This window comes from Calypte anna, chromosome 17 (assembly GCF_003957555.1).
Source record: "Calypte anna isolate BGI_N300 chromosome 17, bCalAnn1_v1.p, whole genome shotgun sequence".
Classification (NCBI taxonomy): Eukaryota; Metazoa; Chordata; class Aves; order Apodiformes; family Trochilidae; genus Calypte; species Calypte anna.
In genome coordinates, this window is record NC_044262.1 from 1,085,601 (window position 1) to 1,107,119 (window position 21,519).

The window sequence follows — 21,519 nt, forward strand, 5'->3', positions numbered from 1 at the left end:
TGAGACTGAAAATGATTTGTGACAGAGACTCCAGGAATTCAAGTTATTTTGAACAAAAGAAATAAAAGCTTAATTCTGAAGTCAGATACCTAACAGTTGTTTGAAATAATCCTGCCTCTCCTACAGGAAATTATCCCCTTCTCTTCTACAGGCTCATGAAAAAACACAGCTACCAAGCAATCAGAAAACAACACTCCACCATCTGTCACCAAAACATCTTCATTTTATTCATACTGATTGGCTGCTCTGAAAAGTCACATCTTAAAATGCCTCCAGACAGCTAATAAGAGATCTGAAGTGATATCTTTAAGAGAAGAGCTTTCAGAATTCATTTCTTGCTTGACATAAGTAGTATTGAACATAAATATTTTAAACACTGTAAGATTTTTCTGCCACTGCCTGATGAAGACTCAACTTCTGCTCTCCTACATAGAAAAACTCAACACTGACTCTTGAATGACTGAGCTTTGTAGCATTTGGCTGCATTCCACCTGATTCTTTCTTGCTTGTAAAAACTGAGCTGCTCCAACATCAAACTTTTCCAAGCCCACCTTATTTCATTATTATTTCTCCCTGTTACAAACACTGCTTTTCAGATGCTGCATTCTAAGAATGCTGCTCCACTTCACCTCTAATCTGCTTGCTTAATAACCAGGACATTTTTTCTAGATTAAAAAAAATAAAAAATGCTGTAATCCATAGCTTCAGTGGGCTTGGAAATCTCTCTGCTAAGAGCCTGCTGTTGGGTGAGCTCTCTCAAAGCAGAGGAGGAGGCTGCAGCAGCTCAGGAAGGAAACTTGGACTGGTCATGGTGAAATCCACTCACAGCCAACAGCCAAACACAGATTCAGCTCAGAAAATCCAACAAGGCACTCAAGGTGCTATGCTAACAGGCTGCAGAGGTTCAGCAGTTCCCTAAATGCCTCTCCAGAACACAGCATGGCAGAGAACAAAACTACCAGGTGGCAGAAAACACAAATTTACTTCTCACATGGATAACTCTGGACACAGCAAGAGCAGATTCATGCAGTGCATTTCACAATGGTCTTTTCAAGTGGCAGAAAAATTCAGATTTATTTCTGTCCCACTAATAACTTCAGCAGCCTAGAGAATAAAACATTCAGCCAGTTCACAGTGTGCTTCAGAGACAATTTACCTTTTAGCAACTGACAGAATGAGGCAAAAAGCAAAAACAAATCCAGTTTTTCCTGCATTAACTTACATCAAGTTTCATCAAGGTTGAAAGGTCTTTCTTTGCTGCTTCAACAATGGCATCGATGTGTTTGCTGTTACAGGAATCTTGCACAGCACTGTAGTGGAAAACTGCTGAGGGAGTTTCTGTCACTGTCACTGTCTTCTTCAGTATGGACTGCAGAGAACAGACACAACAAGGATGGGTTTGGATGGTGTAATTGGCACCTACCCAGCAAAAACTTCCATTTCATCTGTGTTCTCTATCCACTAGAACTGGAGGGAGGGAAGGGGGAAAAGAAGAGAAGGAGGGAAAAGAAGAGAAGGAGGGAAAAGAAGAGAAGGAGGGAAAAGAAGAGAAGGAGGGAAAAGAAGAGAAGGAGGGAAAAGAAGAGAAGGAGGGAAAAGAAGAGAAGGAGGGAAAAGAAGAGAAGGAGGGAAAAGAAGAGAAGGAGGGAAAAGAAGAGAAGGAGGGAAAAGAAGAGAAGGAGGGAAAGAAGAAAGGAGGGAAAAGAAGAGAAGGAGGAAAAGAAGAGAAGAGGGAAAGAAGAGAAGGAGGAAAAGAAGAGAAGGAGGGAAAAGAAGAGAAGGAGGGAAAAGAAGAGAAGGAGGGAAAGAAGAGAAGGAGGGAAAAAAGAAGGAGGGAAAGAGAGAAGGAGGGAAAAGAAGAGAAGGAGGGAAAAGAAGAGAAGGAGGGAAAAGAAGAGAAGGAGGGAAAGAAGAGAAGGAGGGAAAAGAAGAGAAGGAGGGAAAAGAAGAGAAGGAGGGAAAAGAGAAGAAAAAAGGAAAAAAAGCTAGGTTTCCAAAAAAGCAACAGCTTGCAAATTCACCTTTCCAAATAATCCCTTTTGTGAGTCAGAGAGCTTCAAGATCTTTGCTGGAACACCTTAACACTCCTCAAATCCACCAAGACAGCTCCACATCAAAACCCACCCAGTATCACAACTTGTAGAGAGATGCACACAGGCAAGGGCAGATACTTGAAATAAGGAAGAAAACATTTCTGGTACCCAAAACATGAGGATGAGCACAAGAAAAACCCAGAGCTGTGACCTACCTTGCCCACAAAGGGACTGCTGCCCAGGTCCTCAGAGCGGAAGTGCACTCGAGCTCTCTCATATGCCATGTCCATGTCTGTCTTGGCACTGCTGGAATTACCTACAAGCAAAATTAAAAAAAAAATTATTTTTAGGCACCTCCTCGATTAGAGGTTCTCAGAAGCAGCAGACAGGACACAGAACCAAGCAGCTTTTTGTTTGTTCTTTTCATTTCTGAAGCTAAGAGCAGAAAGTGGCGTGCTTGTACTTCTGTTTATTTCCTAATCCCTTTTGACCTGGGAGATCTGGTGGAAACTTTAAATCTTTGTATCTGAGGTCATGTATACAGAACATCCCATAATTTCCACATCCACCCTGTACAGAGTATAATTATTTTGGAGTAGTCAAAACAGAGTCACTCAGATCTGGAGATCATCAGAAAGAGCCAAATCCATTACAAATGTTTTCCTTCTTTACAGGGAATGATTCTTATTAACCTTTTGTCCACTAAACAGAAACAATTTCATTGTACCTGACACACTGCAAGAGCTTTCATAGGAAGAATATTCTGATCAGCAGCTTCATAAAGTCTCTCCATAGGAAGCATTCCCCCTGGCAAGGGCTCACAAACTTTAATTCTGAATTCCTCACACTTGGGTCTGCCTTAGAATTGCTCTGATTTTTGGAAAGTTTTGGCTTTTGGAAACACAGAGCTTCCCTGTATTTACAACCCTTGTAAGATCATGTGAAATTATCACCTTCCCATAAATAGCTGATTTTATATATTTATTTTTAAAAACACAATTATTCTATTTCTGGAGGAGCTTGACTCCTATCTCCACCACGGCTCAGACAAGGAGGGAATCCCAGTGCCATAAAGATTCACACATATCTCAGAGCACTATTATCTATAAACATGAACAAATCCTCACGTGTAGTAAACAGACATCTGCCACTGGGGTCATAATATAACTTATTGATCAGCCTCCAAAAAAGAAACCAAATAAATTGACCCAAAATTGTCAACAGCAAAATTTACAAACTGTAGGAGTAAAGGGGAAAAAAAAAAAAAAAAGAAAAAAAAAAGTTGGTGATGCTGCTATCTGAGTTTCATACACACTGCAACATTAAAGACCCTAAAGTAGTTATAAACACAAAAAGCTGGAATCCTACAAGTAGCAGCCTGGAACTCCACCTGTGCTGCTTTGCCTACCTGTCAATTCCACTGCCCCACAAATGTCAGTGCCAGCATCATTACCAAGCCCCAACACACCAAGTGCACTTTAAATCTAAACACACATATCTCAGGTTAAACCTAAATAATCTGAGATAAGGAGCATGGCAAGCATCCTCTACACAGCACTGCATATTGAAAAAAAAAAAAAAGAGATAAAGGAAGAAGTGGAGACATTCTAAGAGTGAAATCTTGTGTCTACCAGACTTCTATTCAAGGCAGAAGTCTTCATCTTGGGCACAGATAAAAGCTTCCCCCACAGTGATTAATTAAACTTCTTGTTGCTCAAATGGGAGTTGGGGAGCACAGAGCAGAACAAGCTTTAGCTGGAAGCCTTGAGCCAAAGAACAGAAGGCAGTGGGAAACTCAGGCTGAGTGGGATGCAGTCCTGGTGCTGTGGTTATCCACATGGTTATCCACACGTGGCTGTGGGTATCCCACACACTGCTCAATGGCAACTGACTGAGTGACTGCCAGCACCTCAGCTGCCTCTCTCCTTCCAAGGGCTCCCTCCCTGAACTACCTCCTCTTCCTCCTGCTGGGAGCTCCTGTCTGCATGCTGCAGGCTCAGAAAAGCAGCCTCTGTTAGCTCTGCTAGGGAAAAAAAAAAAGAGAGACCAACCAGCAAACAGTCCAATAAAAGATAACTGCTATTAACCTTAAAAAACTAAGTTGGGAACACTTATTTCATGGAACAATAAAGCTGATGAAGTTATCACATAGCAAAGACCCTGCTGTTTCATTCATTATTTCTTCTGTCCAGATACGTGGCCTGATGACATCTTTAGTGCACTTACAGAGCAGACCTGCCTGAGTTGGCAGGATTGTGCTTCCTCATCCACACAACTGCTACAACAACTCCACTTCATGTTAGCTACACAGAACCCAGAACAACTGAGGACACCCCAACCCCAGGAGCAACTGGGGCAAAAGTGTTTTCCCCAAAAGAGTTTTTATTAATTATAATAATACAAACAAATCCAAGAGATGCTGAGATGATGACACCTGTAGGACTCTTGTATCAGATAGTTCTCTTCCCTCTGAATCAATGATAAACAATCACTATTCCCATGGAGTCTGCACACACCATAAGGCAGTGGAATAGAATCTGAAGCAATATCTTGATCTTTTCATTACAAAAATCAAGATAGTGTCTGTGCAAGCTGAACAGTGACTGTAACCTCAGTGCAGGGAGCAGAAATCAGCTCTGTTAACTGAAGTAAATCATCATTACTCAATTAGATACACTCCCTCTGTCAGTAAAAATTAATTCTCTCTCTCTGCTAAGCTCTGTACCCTGACATAACTCTTACAGCCCATCAAAGGAGAAAGGAAGGACAAATGGACATATTCACAGGGATCCTTCCACATCCTAGAAAAGCTTCTAGGAACATGAATGGACTCTGCCTCAGCAGTGTTCCAGGGCTGATTCACCACTGAATCAAGCTTGCTGCTACATTTTACCATGCACAGTGCAAACCAACCTAATACACAGGAAAATAAAGCCCAGTCTTGCACTGGTGGCTCACTGCAATACTGTTCCTGAATTTGCTTCCCTGCTTCAGAATGATCTCCTTATTACTACCACAAATCCATCCCCCTGACCAGTAACATGGGAGTTAGGAAACTTAATGGAGACACTGCACATTTGTCCAGCAGAATCTGAAGTGGATCAGCTCTCAGTTGTTAAAAACAGAGCAAGGTGTAAGAAAACCTACCAGCCATTCTTACATATCTACATCACTAAGTGTTGGAAACCTTACACTGGGGAAAACCCTCAACACCAAGGGCTCCCTCAGGCTGTTTCCATCCTTTCTTTGTTCTCTGTAACCCCTCAGAAAGTTCTTATCTCTTCTACCATTTAATTTTCAAGGCAAGCATTACATGTGTCTCCTAATGCACCCAGAGTACCTCTATTCCACTGACCAAAGCCTGTCTGACTTCTCCATCAGCAGTATCTCCATGACTGCCTCAGCAGGACCTTACAACTACCTAAAGATGCTCAGTTTGGTACCCTGCTAACAAAAGAGGGATCCCTTTCCTCTATGGGTGAGCCAAGATAGAACCAGTTTTCTTTTTGTTAATTTTACTTTTCAGTGGAGTCTCTTCTACAGAGCTGAACTTGCTGAAACCAATGGCATGGTTCAGTTTCTCTGCCTTGGACAAAGGTAACCTGAACAACCAGCTCAGAGGAAGGTGTCTGCATGGAGATAACTGGAGCTCAGCCTCATAAATGCCTCATCAGAGCATTCAGTGATAAATTGCCTTTATTACCCACTCAAAACCATCCCTCTAAAAGCAACAAACCCATGTAATGTGCTCTTTGGGACAATCAGCCAAGGAAGAATCGTGTGTCATCTTTTGCAGAAAGGATGACAGCACATCACCAGAACTCACTTTGTTTCAGTTAAATCAATTAATAACACTCTTCATTTGCAGGTCTCTCAGCAGCCAAATGATTGTACTGCTCTCAATTGCAAATAAAGACAGCAAGGGAATGTTCTCTTAGATAATAGTCCATTTGTTACTTCAGAAAATACACTTTTGACAAATGAGTTGAGAAGCAGTACTACTGCACCATGATTATCTAACATGAACAAGGAAAATTACCTAACCCAGTGCTCCAGACAGGAGATGCCTTTGCCCATAGATTAGATAAATTACAGATTTCCACAATTTTGCCAAGCAATACTTACTGGAAGCCTCTACAGAACCTGCATAGGGAGGTGAAGAAAGGCTTCTTCTGAAAACATGCTCAGAGTTTTCTGTACCAGGAATCTTCAATGTATCTGAAATTTGGAACAAGAATGAGACAAATGTAAGCACAGGGCACTCTCCAATTGTCTTCTAGAACCTCTCACTACTCACTTTTTAGACTTCTGAAAGGCTGTACTAAATCTTTGGAAACACCAGTGTTAAGCATTGTTTAAACCTGCTTTTGAGTTCTTTTCTAAAAAATTTCAAGTTCAGAGGCAAAATGCAACTTCATGTTTTCCAAGGTTCAGCTTCCACCCTGGCAATCCTTCTGCCAAGACCTGGAGTGCAGAATTTCCACAGCTCCTCCTGTGAAGTCAACATTAGAAGCCACTTTTTTTACCCCCCCTCCCTTACCTGTCACTACCATTAACTACTCAGTAACCATTTCCTATCAAAATTAAGGACTATCCAAACACTGCAACTGCTTGAAACAGGCTTGAAAACCTGAAACTGCTTTCAGACAATCTTTTAACTACTAAAAGTCCTCTGACGAATAGCTCAGCAGTTCAAGAACACCACAAATGACAGTGAACACCCTTTTCCAGACACATTACCCATCTCCAGAGCTTCCCCAGCTTTTTCAAACTTTTCTGCACGATCCTCCTCTGCCATGTTAGACATTTGTCTTTTTCCTGCTTTGCTTGAAGCTCCTCCAGATGTTACACTTGCCACAGAGATGAGTGGGATGGCTTGGCTCTGTTGCAGGCAGCAAGGTGAAAAGGCAAACTTAAACCTCACACATTTAACAGGACTGGACCCAGTGCTGACCCCTGGAGCCCTTCTCCCAGTCACAGTGATCAAGGACAATTGAGGATGGCCTTGCAGTGACATCTGCCAGCTCCCTTAGCACTCCTGGCTCATCCCATCACGGCCCTCAGACTTGTGCAAGTCTTGTTTGCTTAACTATTCCCTGACCTCATCCTCTGCCACTGAGGGTCCATCACCCTCTTAGCTGTCCCTGGTGGAAGTGTCTCAGTGTCACCACCATGTCAGGACTTGCAGAAACACCCAGGGATGCACCTACACCACTTGGAAGCATTGCACTTCTCTGAAGCTTGTCCACTTCCCCCTGATTCCCCAGGATTCAGCATAGCCTGGATCTCATGGGCTGGTTACAGCAAGCACTTTATTTCTCAAGTACTGGCATTATCACATTAATGTGTGACATCTGCTTGATGACCTTCTGAAGGAAGGCAAAGGACCCTGTGCCAAGTCACAGCCAGGCTGCATAGGAACAGCAGGGAAAATGTAACCCAAATGTAACCCAGACTTACACAGTTGAAGAGCTCAGTGGTCAGACCCAGGTAGTTGTGCAGAGCAAGGAAGGTGACTCTCTGCAGCCTTACCATGATGATCTGGAAGGAAAAGGAATGGATTCAGCTTTCTCCCACGCTCCTTCTTGCATTCAGACACAGTTCTGTGCCAGAGCTCCTGAAGGCACCTCATCAAATACAGACTGTACCCTAAGCTGAAATTCCTTCTCAGCAGTTGATCAAGTGAGGCAAAAATAGTGATTTAACAAAGACTTCCTAATCACTTGATGGCATGAGAATCCAAAGCCTTATCATCAGCCACAAAATAATGGGTTTTGCTTCCTGTAAACATTTAGAATAAGTATGAATTCAAGTAAATACATTTGCTTCCATTTCTTCTCTCCTCACTGAAAAACTATTCCAGCTTTCTCCACGCAGAGCCTGTGCTGCTGGTCTATAAGCACTTTAAAACAGCATAAAACACCACTGCCACCTGACCCTCCTCCACCCTGGCAGCTTATTCCTGCTCTTCAGCCACCCTCTCTTTTCTACCAGCTCCCACAGAGCAAATTAAATTGGTTTAATGATCTGTTCTCCAGAGCCACCAGTACCAGGCAGTTCAGGTGTCATAAATCATCCGGACACCAGAACAGTCTGCAAGAGCAAAAAGATTTAGAAGTGATAGTAAAACAAGAGGACAGAGCAGAAATGAAATAATTAACACACTGCTCCCTCACTAACTTCCACCTGCAAGATGTACCAAACATTTGCAGAGCTCACTGCAGAGCTGTCCACACTCCTGCAAGGCAAGGGAAGGAGAACTTCAGACTCCTGCAAGGCTCTTCCCTCAGCTGCTGACAGCTGCTTCTGCTGGGGAAATCCACCCAGGAGTCTGAATGTAGTGAAATGAGGCAATCAGGTGTTGTTAATTACAAGGTGGGAGGTGTGAGCTTGTGCTAAGCCCACCTGTGCCCAATTAGGGCTGAGCCCAACTGCCCATGAGCAGGATTGGGGGCCAATAAAAGGTGAGCTTAACACAAGCTCCCACCTTGTAATTAGCAACACCTGATTGCCTCATTTCACTACACATGAAGGGCATGGATTTTACAAAGCACCACCCCTCAACAAACAGCTTGTGAGGGTCCATCAGTCCTTTTTCAGAATATGCAGCAGTCTTTTCCAGTCTAAGCCACTCTGAAGCCTTGTTGGTGCCTAACCATGATGCAGAGCTAGCACATTCTGCCTCACCAGGACCAAGGAGTTTATGGTACAGGTTGGGCTGATTTGAGAGATTATCACGTGCAGAAATTGATTCAATGTATTTATAATTTCTTCCTGTACATGAGTAATGCTGCAGTCTTTAAGTCTAGGGCTCCAAGAGGGAGAGGAACAGCAGAAATCCTCCACCTCTTGGAAAGCAGCTGTCCTGAACAGCTCTGTATCTGCCAAAGGATGATGAGCTTCCTGAACTTCAGAATGTTTTCCTTGTAACTCTGAAATTAATGACTTATTCCCCTCCAATTGTACTTAACTTACCTGGACCACTCTAACAAGAGTTTCAGGGTACTTCTGGAAGACATCCTGAAAGGCATTTGCTGGAAGCCTCAGAATAGTGGAGGGAATGGCTGCTCGGGCTGAGACTGTTTTGTAAGGAGCAGGATGACCCTAATGGGAAGTTGTAGAGACACAAAGTTAATCCACCAGTTATCTGACTCCATTCTTCCCAATCACTTCCTGAATTTCTCCTTTGATCCTGTATATGCTTGACTGACCACAAGGAGCCTTCAACTTCTGCTCCATGACCTCCCAGTGGTGTAATGAGGGCAGGAGAATTCACAGCACCAGTTTCACAGCACTAAACAGAGACAGAGAAATAAGAGCTCCAGGAAGGGGTATCAGGTGAAGGGGACCTAACAGGTTTGGCAGCTCTGTTATAGTTTTCTTACAGACAAAGCCAGGCTTCACAAGTATTCCAAGCTACTCAAGACTGTTGTTATTACCTATACTCATAGCAAGCTATTTGCTGCAATAACTACCACAGGCTCACACAACCAGCAAGAAATACAACAAAACTCACAGTAATTATATAAATAGTGGTGTAAAACAAAACCCAGGCAGATTTACTGTGTCCTATGATACATATATGTATCTTCAGGTATATACATGAATATCCCAAATGACAAAGTCAAACAGCTCCTCTCTACTTGAGATAAACTGGGTCTACACCATCCCAAGTTGCTCAAAGAAGGGGTGGAGAATTAACAAACCAATTAATGGTAAGACTGTAAAGAATACAGAGATTTTTTTTCTCCCTAAAAGGCAAGACCCTGGTTTAAGATTTTCCCACCTGAGCCAAAATGGATATTAACAAAAATCCACTGCTGAACAGCACCCCTTCTGTCCCACTTGTAAATGCTGAAAAAAAAAGTATCTAGAAGCTATTAACTCATTTCCTAATACATGAAACATTCTTTTAGCAAATATTTCCAAGACAAAGGGAGTCCTTCTGTGGTTCAGTGCAAGAGCTCAGAGGGAAATGGAATGTCTAATGGAACACAGTCACCTTACAGCCTCTGGAGCTTTCACTCCTCTGCAGCAGCTGAAAGCAATTTTTTCCAGGCATTGAATACACAGATGTTAAATGTTGATTACAAACAAAAACTTGCAAGTCTTCCAGAACATCAGACAGCTAAACAACCACTGCAAAAGAATTCCTGCCTAAAGAACACAGCAACACCAAACAAGACACACTCTCTACAGCCATAACCACCCTGAAAAATAAAGCTACAGCTCTGCCTGCCTTGCTGGGGTGGAAGTCAGGATGAAGCAGATTCTAAAATTAAATTAACTGGAACCAATTTCCTAATTACACCAACTTCAGCTGACCTTTTTATAAAATCTGGGGATAATATTAATAGCTTTGATTTTCAAGTTCCTGAGGGATCTGAAATTTTCAACATCTCTTTGACCTGCAGTGCAAAGCCATGAGGTGTCCTCAGTTTCCTCAAGTTTCTTTTAATTAAAAAATTAACAAATTACATTCCTGTGCCCTTTGCTGTACCAAAAATAAATACAACATTCCTCCTTAAAGGCCAATTTAAAACCTGGCTTCAGATGGAGTAGTTTGGAGTTCTTATACTCAAATGTGTATGGTCTGCTTTTAAGTACATACCTCACTGTCCTGCCACGAGCAGTATTTCATGTCAATTTCTATACCAAATACGTAGCAAAACCACAAGAAATCTATTAAATTTTTAGTTACTAGACAAAGGATGCAAATTAATTTTAACAGTGCTCCATAATAATTAAACAAAACGAGCACTGATGTGGTCTGCAGAATACCCAGTGAAGTGTTTGGTGGGTTTTTTTCCTAAACAGTTCCTTTTTGGAAGGAAGTGACCAACGTGACAGTCTCTCAGAAAACCACCTTAAGGATAATAACAGATAATGCACCATTAGCCTTTCTCCCCAAACAGCAGCCTGTCCCTCCAGGTTTTCAGCATATAATTTTGCCCTTTCAAAATCCCTGCATGAAGCAGCCTGCTGTGGAAAGGGCCAACCACACATCCAACTGGTCCAGAACATGGTAAAAGCTGTCAGGGGAACATGAAGAGGAAATGTTTCCATAATTGCCAGGTCTCTCAAATACAATGTAATCAGCCACACCTGCAAAATACCACATCTAAATTATAATATTTTACAGCCACACTCTGAGGTCACAAGGAGCAGCTAGGTTAGAATCAGGAGTGAACTAGAGGCTTTTCAGAGAACTTTTTGTGAAGGCCTTGGAGGAAGAAAAGAGTTGGTTAAAGAAATATCTTCTATTCTGATTCTTTCCTAGCAATATTCAAGCCCAATTCCCCCAGCAGGTTCTGGGAGACAAAGCAGCAAAGCAGAACAGCTCCATGTTCAAGAACTTACTGTGATGACATCAAGAATGCTGAGAAGACTGTGGACACTGTCTCCTGCCAGCACCTCCTTAACAACCACTTCTGTTCCATCCTGCAAGTGTAGGACACAAGATTACTGCAGGCTCAAGCTGCATATATGGCATTTCTGTGGCATTTCAGAGAGCTTAACTTGTTCTTGTGACTCTGAGCAGCTCCAGAAGAAATGGTCCCTCATTACAGCCTGAATGCTTGTTTTCTCTCTGCTCTGGTGGAAATGGGCTAATTCAAGCCACATTTCTCAAAGTGATAAATTAAGAGAAACTAAAAGCCAATTTTTTCTAGGGGGAGATGTGAGCTGCTTGTCTTTGCTGTGTAACAACCAATTAAGAAGAGCTTCCTTCACAGAGTCAGAATCAGCTCCCTGTATGGAGCAGTGCATGTCAAGAGGTAGTACAAAACAAAGAAGAGCAAACTGCAAAAATACACAGAAATCAGCAAATCTGGCATCATTTACAAACATAAATCCCCTGTGTTTTCAGCCATCAGAAAACTGTTCACATGTTAAACTCTGAGCTTAGTTGAGAAGAAGGAAAAAATAAACTCAAGAACTGGCAGAAAGAACCACAAGGGCTAGCACTCAATATTTTAAGACCCTCACCCATAAAAGAAGCCCCCAACCCTTTCTTTTCCCTGTCTACCCAAAAGTGAAACTGAATCTTTCACCTCCCACCTTCTACCACACCAGGAAATGATGGAGTGAAGTGTACCTGGTCTCTCCTGCTCTGTACACCCAACCCATCTGTATCACTACCATCCAAAAGGAGAATCTTTCCACTCCCAGGCAGAGCCTGTTTTGCCCCAGTCCTCCCAGAGTGTGTGGGGACACCTCAGACTGCCTGGTCAGCACTGTGTTTTGTGCTCTGTCATCTAAGACCCAGGGGACCACAGCTCACAGCCTCAATCTTTATAAATGTCACAACCTTACAGAGCTGGAAGCTGCCCTTGTGAAACCACGATGATTCAAATGTCTGAGTTTAATCAATGCTTAATGATTCGTGCCAAACTACAGGCCACGTCGACAGATTTAGCTCCTGAAGAACAGCTCAGGTTATTCTTACACTTTCTTGGATGCACACTTCCAGCCTGCCATCCTGCACAACGTAGATGCTGTTATCCAGCTGCCCAGGACGGAAGATGTATTCCCCCTCATGCAGCTGCACAAAAAACATGTGCTTGCACAGCTCCAGGAAAAGAGGTTTCTCAAAGTGGCCAAGAACCCTGCAGGGAAGAAAATGAGTTATCAGCCTTTTTTTTCAAAGAGAAACCTAAAATTGTCACTGCCTTTGGAAAAAGCCCCCAGGGAGGAACAGCAGAGGAACCCCCAGAGCAGTTGTTGTGTGGCAGCCCAACAGTGTGGCTGAAGGAGCAGAATTCCCCAGAAGTGACAGAGAACTGTGACACTGAAAACTGGAAATACTTTGAGTAGCACTCCAAGAATGCTTCAGAAGGAAGCATATCAAATGTCCCACAAACAACCATCAGCATGGCTTCAGAAGGAGGAAAAAAAATGCAAAATCCTGCAACAGATTCCCCCATTGCATGAGAAATGTCACCCTGTTAGCACAGCCACCCTGTCCATGTGGGTAGGCAGAATGCATGAGAAATACTGAAAACAAAGGGAAAAATCTGTCATATCCCTGCATCTGCTTGTAAAATTGAAATAGTTCATCTGCAGGCAACGTGCAGCTGAGTCCTTCAGTACTGAAACGAGTCAGTCACCACAAGGCAGACAGAAAGAGGAGTCTGAAACCTGATCTGTGCACAGCACCAGAGAGCTGTTCATACAGCTCCACTAGCTCACATCTTACAGGATCCATCAATCAAATTCTACTGCAACATCAATTAGTCAAAGGAGATCATAATTCCACAGTGGAAAGCTTGGATGACTGGAACAGCAGTTTTGTTATGGAATGTGTGACCTTCAGGACTAAATCATGTCACAGTTGGGAGAAAAATGAACCAGCACAAAGAAAACAAATGTCTCATGTCTGCAGATCTCACCCCCTTGGCTGTGTCAGCAGTACCAACACTTGACCGAACAGGCACAAAGAGCATCCCTACCTCCCAACCTCCCAAAGAGCTGTGAGGATTAAGCTGCCTTTGGTTTAGTTTACAACCTTTTTAGCCAAAGAAACAATTCTGCAGTTCAGAGAGTTGTTAATATGGTTGGTATCCAATTACATTTACCAATTATGATACCTTTCTGTACCAAAAAATTGTCTGATATAGTCTAAAGAAAACTTTAAAAATGTACTAACAGAAATCTCTTCAGGTAAGAAAAGCTTTATCATCATTATCCCCCAGTATAGGCTACTAGTGTAAGTCCTTAAGAAAAAACAAAAAACCAAAAAAACCAAACCACTCAACAATTTTCTTAATGTTTCTAGAACACTAAAAGTAATTTATTCCCTCAGGCTCAGATAATCTTTCAATCAGATGCTTAAAGATTCTGACCATGCAGTGATCTGACACAAACCATGAAATATTTAGGTTCACCTGAACATCCATCAAAAGCAAAATTCCCATTTATCTTCCCATTGAACATACCTAACATTTTTAAGCATGTACAGGACTTCTGATGGCAAGTGGGAATTCTTGACATCAAATTCAGTCAGATCTGCCTCTAGCAGAGAGGGAGGTGGTTCCTTTGGCTGCAGGGTTGGACACTCCTTCTTGATTCTTAGAATCCTACAAGGAAAACACGAGTCAGAAAGTTCAGGGCATCTCCTCATTTGTGTCAGGCATGGGGTGTGCACTGACACCAGGGGCTGGCTGCAATTCTAGATGCACATCAATCCATGCTATACATGAGCAGGCAGATGAAACACCAACATTCCACCCCTTGCCTTTCCTCAGCAGAACTCCAGGCAGTGCTGTGTACAGAAACCACTCCCTGCCAGCAGATTCTCACCCAAATGCTAGGCTGGTGCACAGCCCGTGAAAGAAAGGTGCAGTGCTAGGAACAGCTGCCATATCACAAACAAAACTAACCCAGAAAAATCCTACAAACCATCCTCCATGACAGGACTTCTCCCCTTCCCAAAAGTCAACGTACCTTTTAGCCAAAGACAAAACCTTGGCACGTTTCCGCATCCGCTGGCGAGGCACGGCGTTCCCAACCAGAGAGTTTGGGAGAGTTGTCACCTGGAAGAAGTAATGAAAACAAAAAACATTCATGAAAATACAAACTAACCAAAACCCCAACTCATCCATTCCAACCCTGTGAAGGCTCCAACTCATTTACCCAGTCAGCAGAAGGTGAGGACAGTGAAGCTCTCGGACAGGACCTGGGAGGATTGGAACAACACCTACACCAGGACCATTCTCTTTCCAGAAAGCAAGTGGAAGATGCTACAATTTCCATCAGCAGCTACTACAGTGGTCATGGATGGTAGAGGGGAAAAAACCCACAGAGTTCCCACTCAGGGACACTCAACATCGGGCAGATGAGCACCATGCAAGGCTCAGAACACAGGGACTGCTGCATTTCTGAGCTGGTGACAAACAGCACCAGAGCCACCACCGAGGCTTCAAGTGTTTTAGATGGTTACCAAGTGCCACCTCCTGGGGGAAAGCACCAACTGCAAGACCAAGAAAACTCGACTTTGAAAACATTACTCATTCTTCCTTTGTTTCTCAGGGAGCTGAACCACAGCCATGTTTTGTGTGTGAGGCAGGAGGGCTGTGGCAGCTCACAGGAGGAAATGTTCCTCAACAAGCAGTGACTGACCAAGCAAGCTGGCTTACCTGCACCTGGGTTTTGTGCAGATGTTGGGCTCTAAGTGCCCTGGTAACACGAGTGCCCCCCTGGACTGGAGCAGGTTATCCCCCAGGACACATTCCCATCCCTGCCCCACAACTCCCCTGAGCTGAGAGCCCACAGAGAGCACCCTGGTTCTGACTCTACAGGAGAGCAGGCAGGGAGCACTCATGGCAGTCAGAATTAAATAGGCTTCTTCCTTCATAAAACATTTATATTTACTATCTCAGGTGACTACAAGCAAGAAATAACCATTTGTTATTCTAAAAAGGGGTCAGAGTTCCCACCTAAGAGAAGTCAGGCTTTATCAATAGCATCACACATACTAAAACTGTGCACAGAGCTCCAGGAAGTTGCTACACAGATTTTGGTCTGGTTAAGTGTTGAGCAAGGAAGCCACCTTGACCTCCAGGACCCAGGGCACAAGGTTGTAACAAAACCAAATGCAAAATCTCTGTGCTGACACAGCCACTCCTGAGAGCACTGAAAAGAGGGGAGGTTTTGACCACAGTGGTACTGACAGCCAGTAAAAAATGACTGTCATGCTCTGAATACACAAAGCAGCTTCGAGGGAAGGATGTATTTTGAGGAGAACAATAGGAACATTAATCTCCTCAATACCTGAAATCCAGGCAGTGGTGAACACCTAGCATGCCTGCTAAGGTTAATGAACCCATTACAGAAAATGTCTGTTTGCAGATTTCCTCAAGCTTTCTTGTTGCAGTTTCCCAAGAAAAGCTGCTTGTAAAGGCAAAAGGGAAAAAATAAAAAATTGAACTAAATATCAAACAGGCAGCCACAGACCTGAGGGATTTAACCAACTAATGCAGAAACAGATTCCTGACTGATGGAAAAATGTTGGAGACCTTTCAAAATAACAGGACTGAAACAACACTTGAAGAGGAACCAGACTGCACAAGTACCATTCCTTGTGACAATCCAAGGCAAAGAGGTCAGTCTTGTGATTAACCCCACTTGAACAGTCCCATGAGACAGTCTGACAAGCCCTACTTGTAATTCAGTACAAGAAAACCAGGGCTCACATGCTCAGTGCTTTCCACCAGACTGCAGGAAGGTGAATCTGGGGAAAAGGGTGACAGCTTTGAACGTGATGGCAGAGCTGGAAGTCACTGTCTGAAAGGGACAATCCTGAGGCCCTGAATAGACAGATTACTATAGAGCTGTGTGTGTGTGTGTGTGTGTGTGTGTATATAAAACAAAAAAACCCCAAAAAAATCATCTCCACAGCAGAGTCTGTAAGCATTCTTGAGGCAGGGCAGGTTTGGCCAGGAGAAGCCATTGCTGTTCCATCAGCAATTCAGGCAGAACTCCAGGGGCTCTGAAGCACCCTCAGAATTCCAGTGACACTGTCTAGAGGCTGAAGGCCCTTGGCCAGGTGAAGCAAGAGAAACACGACAAAGTTTATGACATCTCCTGCCCTGGCTTTTGATCTTGCCTCCCCTCCCAGCCTGCCAGCAGCCCTCACCTTCCTCATGATCTTCCTCCCGTAGAACATCACTTTGTCTCGCTTGCGAAACCTGTACTGAGGCACCTGGGGCTGGAGCTGTCCTGAAAAGGAGAAGCAACACGTCAGAAACCATCTGCAGCTCCATGCCAAGAGAAAGAAAACTGAGCCCAGGCTGTTGGGTTTATTCCCTCCTTCCAGCTGTGGCTCACTGAGCTGACAGCTCTGGTCTTTGGGATTCAACCCATCCAGGCCTGGTTGGCCACACTGGACTAGGGAATAGCTGCCTTGAGGCACTGCCTGATCACTGGAGCAGAGGAAAAGGCTCTCTAAACATGGTTAAAGGGATTGGGTAATTCTAACCTCACACAGACAACCTCTAATTCCCCTGTTTCTCACCACTCTAACAGTGAACTAGCAGCAGGGGTTATGTCATTTGCATGACACCTGAATCTAAACTGCAGAAATCAAACCCTGCAGCATCCTGCATGTGGCACCTCCACTCATAGAATCATGGAATGTTCAGGGTTGGAAGGGACCTGTCAGCTCACCCAGTTCCAGCCCCTGCCATGGGCAGGGACACCTCCCATCAGCTCAGGTTGCTCAGAGCCCCATCCAGCCTGGCCTTAAAAACTTCCAGGGATGGATGGGGCTCCCACCACCTCCCTGGGCAACCTGTGCCAGGGTCTCAGCACCCTCATGGGGAAGAACTTCTTCCTAACTTCCAACCTAAATCTCCCTTCCTTTAGTTTGAATCCATAAGTCCTAGACTCAGACCTGGGTGAAACAACACAAGTTTTTCACCCTTGTAAAGCTGATTCCCTGCAATAACCACTGCCCTCACAGCAAGCAAGTATTACAAACTGGGACAGAATCTACCACATACTGTTACAGAAATACTGAAGATAACTGAGAAAATTGCCAGTCTTACAGTCACTGAGTACTTACTGGATCCTTTCACTCTTCTGTAAACAGCAAACACAATAAATGCTATGAATAATGCCACTGCAGCTCCAATTGCAATGCCAGTCAGCTGTCAGAGGAATTCAGGTGTAGTTAGCAACTTCTAGAGGTGAAAATTTGCAACTAAAACATCACACACACAAAAGTCTGAATTTAAACTCCGTTAATGTCACACTCATAAGATCACACACAAAATATTCAGCATTTTTCCCCTCCCAGAGATCCCAACTCTGTGCACATGGGCTGAAACAACAGGAAGCAATTCCTGCCCCATGCACAGCCACAGGGAGGAAACAAACACTCAGACTCTGATTGTGACTTAGCAGAGGTCCTTGAACACCCACGAACCTGCCCCTTATTTAAGCACACACCACCTTTCATTACCATTGTAGTCTGTATCCTGTCTTCTACAAACTGCAGAATTCGTGTTCCTCCTGCTGTTGACACAGCCTGGCAACCAAAGGAAGGTGAAATTAGTTTCCTACAAGTGGCAAAAAGCCTCCATAAAACCACCTCAGTGCCTGGCACGGCACACCCAGCAGAACCTCACTGTAATTTCCAGCTTTTCTTTCACCTACAGCCCCTCTGTGAACAAACATTCAGTGGAGAGGGGTGACCAGGGGAGCTGTACATCAGTGTCAGTGCATTCCTGAACAGTCTGAAAAGGGTCAGGCAGTGAAGTGAGGCCCTTTCTTGATGATTCTACACCATACAGAGCAAGAAGAATGAGAACTGAACACAAAGGACTTGGTGAGGTTGAGCAAATAAGCAATAAACCAGCAGAATTAATTCATCATAAAAAGAAAACCATGCACATGCTGAAGAATCTGCAGCCTGGAGTGTGCAGTCCTAGGACCTGCTCAAGTCTTGGGAGTCAGGAAAAAAAAATAAAATCTGGCAGTTAAAACACACTGAGAAATGGCAACTCAAAATGTGCCAGAACAGGGGGAAAAAGGCAAATCAAAAATGAGGAGCAAGCAGGAAACACCCTGAGCACAAGGACAGAGATGGCCCCTGGTAGGTCTGGAACAACCCCAGAGGCTACAGCAGCTCTGGCCCGGGGTCTGCCCTCACCCCTCACCCCACACCCGGGTGACCTCCCAGGATACCACCAGAAAAATGAAACGTGTGCTGAGAGTCACCAAACCCCCTGCCACGAAGTCTGCTCCAGTTCCACAAACCCTGCTCCACCAGGGAGCACAAACAGAGCCCTGGCTTGGGTTTGTCCTTCAGACAGCACAGTGACAGTGAACCTGTCCCCTGCAACACCCAAACAAACCCTGACACTGTCACCCCACGGGTTTTACTGGTGGGGCTGTGAGGGAAGGGCACAAGGATCCAAAATAAAGGAAAAAGAATGTTAGCAATGAATACATCCTGGCAAAATACAGAGAGTTCTTGGTGTAAGTTATTGGGTCAGGTAATTTATTTCCCCTTGACAGTGTCAGGGACACACACACACACACACAGTCACACACACACAGAGTTACACACACACAGAGTTACACACACACACACAGTTACACACACACACACAGTTACACACACACACACAGTTACACACACACACACAGTTACACACACACACAGTCACACAGTTCTGCTACAGCCCAGCCCCGTGTGAGCTCAAACAACAGCAGAAACAGCACCAGGAGGGACAGGGCTGTACTGGGGGGGGACAGGGCTGTACTGGGAGGAACTGGGCTGTACTGGGAGGATATGGGCTGTATTGGGTGGGGCAGGGCTGTACTGGGACGAGATGGGCTGTACTGGGGGTGACAGGACTGTACTGGGAGGATATGGGCTGTATTGGGTGGGGCAGGGCTGTACTGGGAGGAACTGGGCTGTACTGGGGGGGACAGGGCTGTACCTCGAGGCTGGTGCTGTTGTTTCCTTCATCCATGGCCGGGGGGGTTCAGCTGGGGCAAAAACGAGAGAAAAAAAAGAGACGGGAGAGTTAGGAGAGAGCAGCAGCAGAGCCTGACCCGAACCCCTCCGAACCGCGCAGCCCGGGCGGTACCAGAGCTGCTCCTGCAGGACGGGACCCGGGCAGAGGAACCCCTCGGGTTTGATTCACTCGCTGTCCTGCGCTCCCTGCTGAGCACAAACCCAACCCAGCAAGAACCTCTCCAGGAAAACCAGAGGTACCGGTCCGGAGCCTCCGAGTGCTCCGGTACCGAACCCCAGCGCTCCGGAGCTTTCTGCTCGCTCCGTCCCGAACCTCCCCAGCCCCGGTACCCCTCGTCCCCCGGTCCCCCAGCGGCAGCAGCAGAACCACGGCGGGGACGCTCCCACGTTAAGGAAAACGCCGACACCGGAGCTTAGCCAGAACCGAACCCGGCACCGGGACACTCACCGGGACGTCCCGGGGGAAGCCCGACGGGAACCAGCGCAGCCCTGCCCGCACCGCGAGTCCCCCGGCACCTCCTGCCCGCTCCGCTCCGGTGCCGCCTCCCTCTCCCCCCGGTACCGATCCCCGAACCCGCTCGGTACCGCCCGGACCCAGAGCCCCTCCCGCCCGGCTGCGCGAGCGGGGTCAAAGGTCAGGCGGAGGGGGCGGGCAAGGGGGCGAAAGCCCCGCCCCCTCCTCTCCATCTTCGCTGCTGATTGGCGGGGAGGCCCCCAGTACCGGCTCCGCGGATTGGCTGCCGCCTGGAGGCCAATGGAAACGGGCGATACTGGCGGGTGCGGCGAGAGCAGGCGTGAGGGGTGCTGCGGGCCGGAGGTTGCGGGGCCGCCCGGAGGCTGCGGGGCTGCGGCCATGGGGCTGCTGAGCCGGCTGGCCCGCGGGCTGGTGCGCGGTGCTGACCGCATGTCCCCGTTCACCAGCAAGCGGGGGCCCCGCACCCACAACAAGGGCCGTGGCGCCAAGCGGCTGGGGGTGCTGACCTCCAACTACAAGTTCATCCTCATCAAGGAGATGGTGCCCGAGTTCATCGTCCCCAACCTCGAAGGCTTCAAGCTCAAGCCGTACGTCTCGTACCGCGCCCCCGAGGGCTCCGAGCCGCCCATGACCGCCAAGCAGCTCTTCGATGAGGTGGTGGCTCCCCGCATCGAGAAGGACGTGAAGGACGGAGCGTTTGACCCCAACAACCTGGAGAAGTACGGCTTCGAGCCCACGCAGGACGGAAAGCTCTTCCAGCTCTTCCCCAAGAACTACGTGCGGTAGGGAGCCCGGGACAGGGACAGAACCGGACCCGGACCCAGAGCACCGCCCCGGGGCAGCACCGACAGCTCCCGGGGTATTAAAACCCGATCCCTCCTGCTGTGTTCCTGCTGTGTCTGATTCCGGGGAGCCGGGAGGTCACTGCCCCGTCCTGCGGGGTGCCAGGAGGCAGCTGCTCACCATTCCCTCTGGGAAGGGATTCCTGTCTCTGGGGGGCACAGGGATGAGCCTCACCTCCTGGGCACTCTGGAGTTCCCAGGGTTGTCCCCAACCCCACTGGAAGGGTCCCCTGAACCTGGGGATCTCCCCAAAACAGAGCCAAGCCCCTGCCTGCAGCCTCTCTCTGGGGGAGGAGCAGCAGCTGGGGTTGAACACCCCCATTTCCAGACCCCCCCAAACCACAAAACTGCTTTTCCCTGTGGCCCATCAGGGCACAGTCAGTACCTGGTGTGATGTCTGGTCCTGCAGTGCAGCTGCCTGAAGTGCCAAGGGGACTGATTAAATATGAATTGTTATCCCAAAACCTGTTACTCTGGGTGTGGTTTCCTCCCAGTCTTGGTGTTCATCAGATGAAGGGGCACAGGTGACACTTGTACAGGCAGCCAGGGACAACTGTTTCAAGCAGAAATCTTAAAATGTCTTTGGAAGTAATTAACACCCAAATGCTGGAGTCTTTGAGAAGATAATTCTGTGGGGCTGTAGCCTTTCTGAGTGGTGTTTGGGTTTGGTTTTTTTTCTGTTTT

At 46.1% G+C, this 21,519-nt stretch overlaps 2 protein-coding genes across 3 annotated transcripts in view; one reads left to right on the forward strand and one right to left on the reverse strand.

The window, feature by feature from the left end:
* The window catches only part of PNPLA7 (patatin like phospholipase domain containing 7), an 89,380-nt gene extending 69,248 nt beyond the window's left edge, over window positions 1-20,132 (reverse strand). Inside the window, exons 1-15 of one of the 2 annotated variants that reach the window (XM_030461288.1) lie at window positions 19,967-20,132; window positions 19,481-19,529; window positions 17,995-18,060; window positions 17,596-17,680; window positions 16,669-16,751; window positions 14,478-14,566; window positions 13,970-14,110; window positions 12,481-12,640; window positions 11,394-11,474; window positions 9,009-9,137; window positions 7,494-7,574; window positions 6,774-6,915; window positions 6,159-6,251; window positions 2,249-2,349; window positions 1,223-1,369 (exon numbers count right to left, since the gene is read on the reverse strand). In XM_030461288.1, coding sequence (XP_030317148.1) covers window positions 1,223-1,369; window positions 2,249-2,349; window positions 6,159-6,251; window positions 6,774-6,915; window positions 7,494-7,574; window positions 9,009-9,137; window positions 11,394-11,474; window positions 12,481-12,640; window positions 13,970-14,110; window positions 14,478-14,566; window positions 16,669-16,751; window positions 17,596-17,680; window positions 17,995-18,060; window positions 19,481-19,513 — 1,431 coding nt within the window. In that variant the 5' untranslated portion in view covers window positions 19,514-19,529; window positions 19,967-20,132. Of the gene's footprint in view, window positions 1-1,222; window positions 1,370-2,248; window positions 2,350-6,158; window positions 6,252-6,773; window positions 6,919-7,493; window positions 7,575-9,008; window positions 9,138-11,393; window positions 11,475-12,480; window positions 12,641-13,969; window positions 14,111-14,477; window positions 14,567-16,668; window positions 16,752-17,595; window positions 17,681-17,994; window positions 18,061-19,480; window positions 19,530-19,966 lie in introns of both variants that reach the window. The other variant, XM_030461287.1, reaches the window with a different exon arrangement.
* Window positions 20,133-20,301: 169 nt separating this feature from the next.
* MRPL41 (mitochondrial ribosomal protein L41) lies at window positions 20,302-20,873 on the forward strand. The gene has a single exon (XM_008499296.2). The coding sequence runs from the start codon at window positions 20,372-20,374 to the stop codon at window positions 20,777-20,779; it is 408 nt and encodes a 135-aa protein (XP_008497518.1). The 5' UTR covers window positions 20,302-20,371; the 3' UTR covers window positions 20,780-20,873.
* The last annotated feature ends 646 nt before the right edge of the window (window positions 20,874-21,519 follow it).